At 37.1% G+C, this 7132-nt stretch overlaps 1 protein-coding gene across 3 annotated transcripts in view; it reads right to left on the reverse strand.

Annotated features, from left to right (window-relative positions):
* Nup93 (nucleoporin 93) overlaps window positions 1–7132 on the reverse strand; it is a 139229-nt gene that overhangs the window by 47086 nt on the left and 85011 nt on the right. For all 3 annotated transcript variants that reach the window (XM_004625968.2, XM_023709314.1, XM_023709315.1), the window contains exon 5: window positions 6800–6928. In XM_004625968.2, coding sequence (XP_004626025.1) covers window positions 6800–6928 — 129 coding nt within the window. The remainder of the gene's footprint in view (window positions 1–6799; window positions 6929–7132) is intronic.

A 7132-nucleotide genomic window follows, 5' to 3' on the forward strand; every position in this document is an offset into this window, starting at 1 on the left:
AAAAAAAAAAAAAAAGGCAGTGAACAAAAATATTTTTTAAGGTTGGAGACTCTTTATATTAAATATACAAATCTGGACATTTTCCTTCAAGTTCAATGTCAGCTGAAGCTTTCTACCTATGGATCCTTTGGATTTTTAACAACCTAGTCTTGACAATAAGATGCCTAAAAAAGAATATGACTTATTGTATATCAAGTCACAGTTCTTCTTTTATGCCTGAAGATATTTCATTCCTAGTAGTACTTGAAAAACACCTTTAAAAACTTCAAATGAACTTAAGTAAACTAAGGTAAAACTTACCAAATACTAACAGTCACACTAATATTGCTAGGATGTATGGAGTATATATTCTATGAGAGGGACTTCTGCATATGTTCTACATTCCTTACAACAGTTATTCAAGAGAGGCTTTTCATAATGAGGAATCTCAAGCTCACGAATCCAAGGCCTGCTGAATTCCAAAGCCTGCCTTCTGCCCTTTTCACTGTGTGGTTTTTTTTATGTAGAGGGTGGACTAAGTGGAGATAATACCACCTTTCTATCATTTTGAAGGAAATTATGTGAAAAAAGCCTCTAAAAACACTGGGTCCCACACAGGCTCAAAAAAATTAAATTCAAAAAGATAAAAAACACCAAGTTTAGCAGGGAAACGGAATTTTCACATACTACAAGTGAAACAAAACAGTGACATCAACGATTATGAAAAAAATTGTCTATGAATACTAGAATGGGTAAACTGCAGCAATACTGTTCAATCAAGAGAATGAGTGGTTTACATGTAATAAATTATAGATTATACAAAAGAAGCTGGAAACAAGAGTACATATTATGTGAGTGACTCCATTTCTACAAAGTTCAAAAATAGGTAAAATGAATCTTGATGTTAGAAGTCAGGACAGTGGTTCCACTGTTGTTGGCTGGAAGTCAGAAATAAGTACAAGCCTGGGAGTGGTGGTCCATAGCTGTAATCCCAGTGCTTGGGAGGCTAAAAACAGGAGAATCACTATAAGTCTGATCTATGTAGTGAGACCCTGTACTAAAATACATTTTTAAAAAAAGTACAAATGGGATTGCTAGAGTGCTGCAAATGTTCTCTTTCTTCATCTTTGTATATTCCATTTGTGATAATTTATCACACTGTATATTTACAATTAGTTCACTGTTCTATACATATCTTATACTTCAGAAAAAAAGCTAAAAATGGTAAGAAAATTGACAATGTTCCATAAAATGATAATTCCCTTGACAACCTGAAGAGACCGTTTCCATTATCTGAGCAGCAATGTGCACTGTGCTAGGTGTCCTAACAGAATAATGAGGTATCAATAATGCCTTTCCAAGGGCACTGGAGGTCAAGGAAGAAGAGTCTAATAAATAGAAGAGGCTATTTTTAAGGGAAAAGCAATCAAGAAAGAACATCTCATTTACAATTTATAATTACTTCCAAATCCCTATATAGAATACAACCTATTAACACAATTTTTAAAAAATAAAGTTTATTAAACTATGAGTTGTTCTAGTTATCAGCCCAGTATTACAAAGACTCAAAGAGGAAAAAAAAAAAAAAAAAAAAAACATTAGGCTATTCAAGGATCTTTTACAGTAGTTCTCAGACTCTGATTTGATTCTGAAAGTCTATGTGCCTAAGAAATATAGTACAAGGTCTTCAAGGAGCAATTTCTCAAGACAATAGACTTCAGCATCTACTTATTTGGGAACTGTTATGGTTTGTGTCTAGCTGTCCCCCAAAATATCACACAGTCATGGGGTGAACTTCTAAAGTTTGTGATTAATTCATGATCCAATGCTGAGATTATGGGTGTGAGTGCTGCACCTACCCTGGGGCAGATAGCCTGAATGTAATAAAAGGGTGAGGAGAGAGGCTTGTTCAAGCACTGCTCCTCCGCCACTGCTGCTCCCTTTTTGCTCTTGTTGTTTTGCTGTTTTCTGCCGCCATATTGCTCTGTGCCACATGCCACTCTGCCTTGGAGCCAGCTGAGTATGGACTGAAACCTCCACAAATTCTAAGCTAAATAAACCTTTCCTCCCTTAACTTTGGATGTCAGGTATTTTTTTCCAGCAATGAGAGAAAAGTAACTGAGACACTAATTTACTAGAAGAACTTTTTTCTAAATCAGGAGAAAATCTGTAGAGGCAACGCGTGTCAAGTTACTTACAGGCACCCCACAGTGCCTAGCTGCCATTCCTTGACCCAGACTTCAACAGAGCAATAGTCCAGAAGGCAACATTCCTGGGTCTCATTAGCATATTACACAGTTCACTGAGCCTCAGTTTTCCTATCTCAGTACACAAAAGAACGCTAGTTACCCATGAACAACTTCTAGGAAAAAGACTTGCGAGGAAACATTGGTAATATTCCTGAAAAGTGTTTTTTATCATTTTTGTAACACTGTCATTTTAATCTCCACTTCCAAGTAGTCCACTGCCTGAGACACTTTTTTTAGTGACATCAAATTTATTTTAGTATTTGTATGTATTTTAAGGCATTATGAGCCTTTCCCATACTTTTCAAAGCACTTCTAATGTTTTTAAGCATTTTGTTTTTTTTTTATAGGCAAATTTTTTTAACAGGACAGTTTCAATAATTAATACATTGTACATTGTTATTTTCTTAATGGGTATCCATAGTATAAGAAGCAGACAGGCTATCCTATCCAAACACTATTAGTACACATCTTCTCATTGAATTAAGCTAAAGTAGCTGTGTATCTATCCTATTTTGTATGTATAAATACAAAATGATCTTTCCTTTGTATCCCCCCCCCTTCTTTTAGTCCTGTCAGAGGTGGATATTCTACTGGCATCTAAATACTATAGGTGTTTGAATTCAGCTAAACCAAATGCAGTCTATACTATTAGTAGGTTACAGCAGTCTATAACATTAGTAGGTTATCCTCAGAAGTTATTGACTTGAGCCTTTTACAGCTCATCGTATTAATATGGCTTTACTTTATATACCCTGTTTTTATACTTTTCTGCTGGATGGTTAAGACCATGATAAAACAAGACCTATATAAAAAGAAATGTAACTTCTGTATCTGATAAGGTCAGTCAAGTACCCTCAGGATTTATCCTGTAGCCCTGTACCGCACTTTGTAGATCCTTTGTCAGTGTCAGCTATGAGGATGAGTCATGGCCATTGCTTGACCAATTTGCTCTCTGTGAAAGCCTGAGAGAATGTTTTTTCTCTCCATGTGACTCTTCCCAGGCACACTACACATCATCAATTACATTCCTCTGTGGCTCCATAATCTCCTTGATCAGAAAATTTGGAGCACAACTGAGTTACATGATGTTACAGTACAGGTCCTCCTATGTCCCGAGTCTTCACTGACCTTGAAAGACTAGGGCCAAAATGTTGGCTGACCTTGCAGCCCTTCCTTTTCTCCAGTTTTGATCTGCTAACGTAGGTTGTTAACCCTCCAGAAGAGAAGCTTATTATTAACCTGCAATATTACGAACCTGTAGTTCAGTTTACCCTATCTGTCTCAATATCAAACATCTTTGGCATATCATGGAACAGGTATTTTCCATCAAATATTGATATGTTGAACTTTAAGTCCTTACAGAATATGAAGGAAAGGAGCTGGTGAGATGGCTCAGTGGTCTAAAGCACCTACTTAGAACAAGTTTAGCGAAGCACAGGGACTGTGGTTCAATTCCCCAGCACCACATGCCAGCCAGCCCTGCCCCCAAGTAGGCTGAGCTGCCCCCCCCACATAAATAAATAAAATTAGAATATGAAGGAAAAATAATTTTTAAAAAGTAGAAAAAAAAAAAGCAGAAATAAGCATTTACATATTTTTACAAAGAAATTTAGAGGGGCCAGGGAGATGGCTCAGTGGAATAAGTGCTTCCCTGGCAAGCACAAGGGTATGAGTTTAATCCTTGGTTCTGCAAAAAAAAAAAAAAAACAAAGAAATTTAGAAACCTAACCATATACAGAATTGTAACAGGACAGACCTGTGACATTTTTGTTCTTATTTTCGTGTGTGTTTTTAAAAATTTATTACCAAAAAAAAAAAAAAATCCCTTTATTTGAGAGACATTATGGCAATAAATGGTATGTCATGACAAGAAGTACATATTTAGAAGACCAGGATGGCAGGCACTCCAAGCGTGACCCCTCTATTACACATCGCCATCCTCAGTGCAGTTGCCTGGCTCACAGGCACCAGCATATACAGTTAGTCAGGGTGAGGATCTCACCAGCCAACCGCTAGCTGAGACTACTTTTTAAAGGATAATAGTAAGGAATTGCCATTATAGGCCAGGTTCTTTACATTACCACTGGTTTGCCCGCGTAATGCCCTTTACCAGTGAAGAACCTGAAGGTCTCCAGGGTTAAATAACTTGGACAAGGCCTCAAAACTAGTCATTGCTGGAGCCAGGATTTGAAGTTCAGGGCTATCCCCTCCCAGAGACAAGGATGGTAAGTGTCTGGCAGGCACAAGGGCAGACATTACAGATAAAAGCAAGATATTCTTTCTGGCTGATCCTAGATATAGCCTCAAAATCCCTCAAAGGGCAGATCCTCAGGACACAAAGGGAAAAAAAATACATAAAACAGACACATAGTTAACTTTTGTGAAAGAAGACTCAGGGACATACTGACTCTTACATAAAATGTTAGAAAGAATTAATATAAGAGAGTAGTAATAACTGGGTTGGCAGCGTACTTACATAGCATTCATCAAAGCCTGGGTTTGATCACTAGCATACCAACACACACACACACACACACACACACACACACACACAAATAGTGATTATTGATGGGAGAGACAAAGAAGCAAAGGAACGGGATATCTGGAGACAGGGTGGTTTAATTCTTGAGTCATATAACTGCACTACTCTTTTTAAATTTAAAGTTTTTCAAAAGGAAAAAATTCTCAACTTAGCACTACAGCCAATGAACACTTGCAACTAAGACTATTTTTCCCATGCTAAAAAAATAGAAGTTTTTGCCATTTCTCTAATATTCCAGTTAGTACAAAGTTAGCCAGAGCCAAGTTAGTTATATAGTAAATATTTATTGAGCATCTACTGTGTTTGACATTTACTATTCTAGGTACTAGACATATAGTAATAAACCAAACAAAAATTCTTACCTTTATAGAGCTTGTAATATTCCATAAGAAACACACAATATGTAATATAAAAACATAGTAACCAGCTTGGGCTACATAACGAGTTCAAGATCAGCTTCTACTACATAGTGAGGCCCTATCTCAAAAAATTGAAAACCCAATCAAGAAAACAAAATAAAGCACACACTATAGCACATAGGAGAAATGTAAGAAGGCCCAGCACCAAAACAGTAAAATAAATGAAGGTAGGAAGGTATAAAATATCAAGGACTTGGGAGACTTGATTAAGATGGTACTGGGTCAACATCTAAAGACTGAGAAATCAGAAGACAACCACAAGTCTTTTAGGAAGAACATTCTAAAACAATGCTGGGTTGTTCAAAGAACCTATAAAAGCCTGTGTAATTAGAACTAGGAAAAGCCAATGCATGGCGTCACACCCCAGGAGTCCCAGCTACTCAGGAAGTTAAAGTAGGTCAATCACAAGTTCTAGTCTAGCCTGGGCAACTTAATGAGACCTTGTCTCAAGAGGTCTGAGAATATGGCTTAAAAGTGTATTTACCTAACATGTGTGAGGTCCTGTAGTCAATCCCTAGTACCACCATAAGACCAAAAAAACACCAAAACCAAAACATAGGAGTGGCAGTAATATAGAATTAAACTTAATTCTACATTAGCAATAAAACTAGTCATTTAAACATAAAATTAAAAAAAAAGTCTAGGTCACTTAAATTTGTATGTTGTGGTAAAGAGATGTTTTTACTACACATGAGACTTGTACCAATAGAAACCTCTAAATAATGCAGTGACAGAAACATAAATTGTCTAATAGTATCACTCTAGTTGCTGCGTTGAGATTCTAATGGTATACAAGGTCAGACGCAGGGAAACCAGTGTGCTTGCAGCTTGTAAAATGGTCCCAATAATCTCCACCTCCTGTTGGTCAAGCAGTAGTATAATTCTCTCTCAGGGAGCATAGGCTACATATAGTGACTCATAATCAATTGTGAACTCAACAACCCAAGCAACAAATGATAGTGCTCTGGACTCCAGTGTTAACAGTGGACATGGTGAGGAGTGGTGTATTGTGGGTAAACTTTAAGGTAGGGTTAAGTGGATTTGCCAATACATGAAATAGACTGAGTATAAGAAGGATAAAGAGGACAGAAATGAATCTGAGGTGTTTTTTTTTTAATCTTAATAAGTGAAAAACTTGAATTGTCATTTATAAAGACGGGACCCCTGTGAGAAAAAGTGGACTGAACAGGAGCTGCTATGATGACTTGATTCTGGACATATTTAGCTTGTATGGCTATGAGACATCCAAGATGGAAAGTACTTAAATAATTGTGAAGTTAAGGTTTCTGATTTAAATTTGATGCAGATAATACTTAAAGCCACAAATTCAAAATCAATACTGCACTGATTAAAAAGAAGTCAAAGACTAAGCTCAAGGAAAGTCAAATATGCTGAGGTGAGAAAGTCTGAGGAAAATGCAGAACATGAGACTAAGCAGAAGCAGGCTGGAATACTGGAGGAAAATGTAGGCAATGGTTGTCATCATGAATTCAAGCCAACAAAGTATTTCATGAGGAGGTGGCGATCAACCGGGCAGAATGCCATAGGCAAGTCAAACAGTCTTTAACTTCACATTTTTGTTTTTGTTTTATCTCTTGCAAGTAAACTACCTCAATTTCTTGAGTAAAGTCAAGGGCATCTTCTCCTGACGCCAGTAGTGTGTGCAGAATTCGCTGCTTCACTTGCTCCCACTCGACCAGCATTGACTCTCGATGATACTCTTCAGCCATACCAAAGGTCTGCAGAGGGAAACAGAGAGCAATGGCCCACATGAAAACTAAAGAACACGATTTCCTTGCAAGCCTAAAACAAATGCAAAGCACCCCTCCCAAACTACCATTTCTCCTTAAGTAAATCAACAGCAATCTTTTTTCTTTTTTGGTATTTTTTTTTTTAATTTATTTTATTTGTGTGTGTGTGTGTGTGTGTGTGTGTGTGGCCAG

This window comes from Octodon degus, unplaced genomic scaffold (genome assembly GCF_000260255.1).
Source record: "Octodon degus isolate 3935 unplaced genomic scaffold, OctDeg1.0 scaffold00011, whole genome shotgun sequence".
Taxonomy (NCBI): domain Eukaryota; kingdom Metazoa; phylum Chordata; class Mammalia; order Rodentia; family Octodontidae; genus Octodon; species Octodon degus.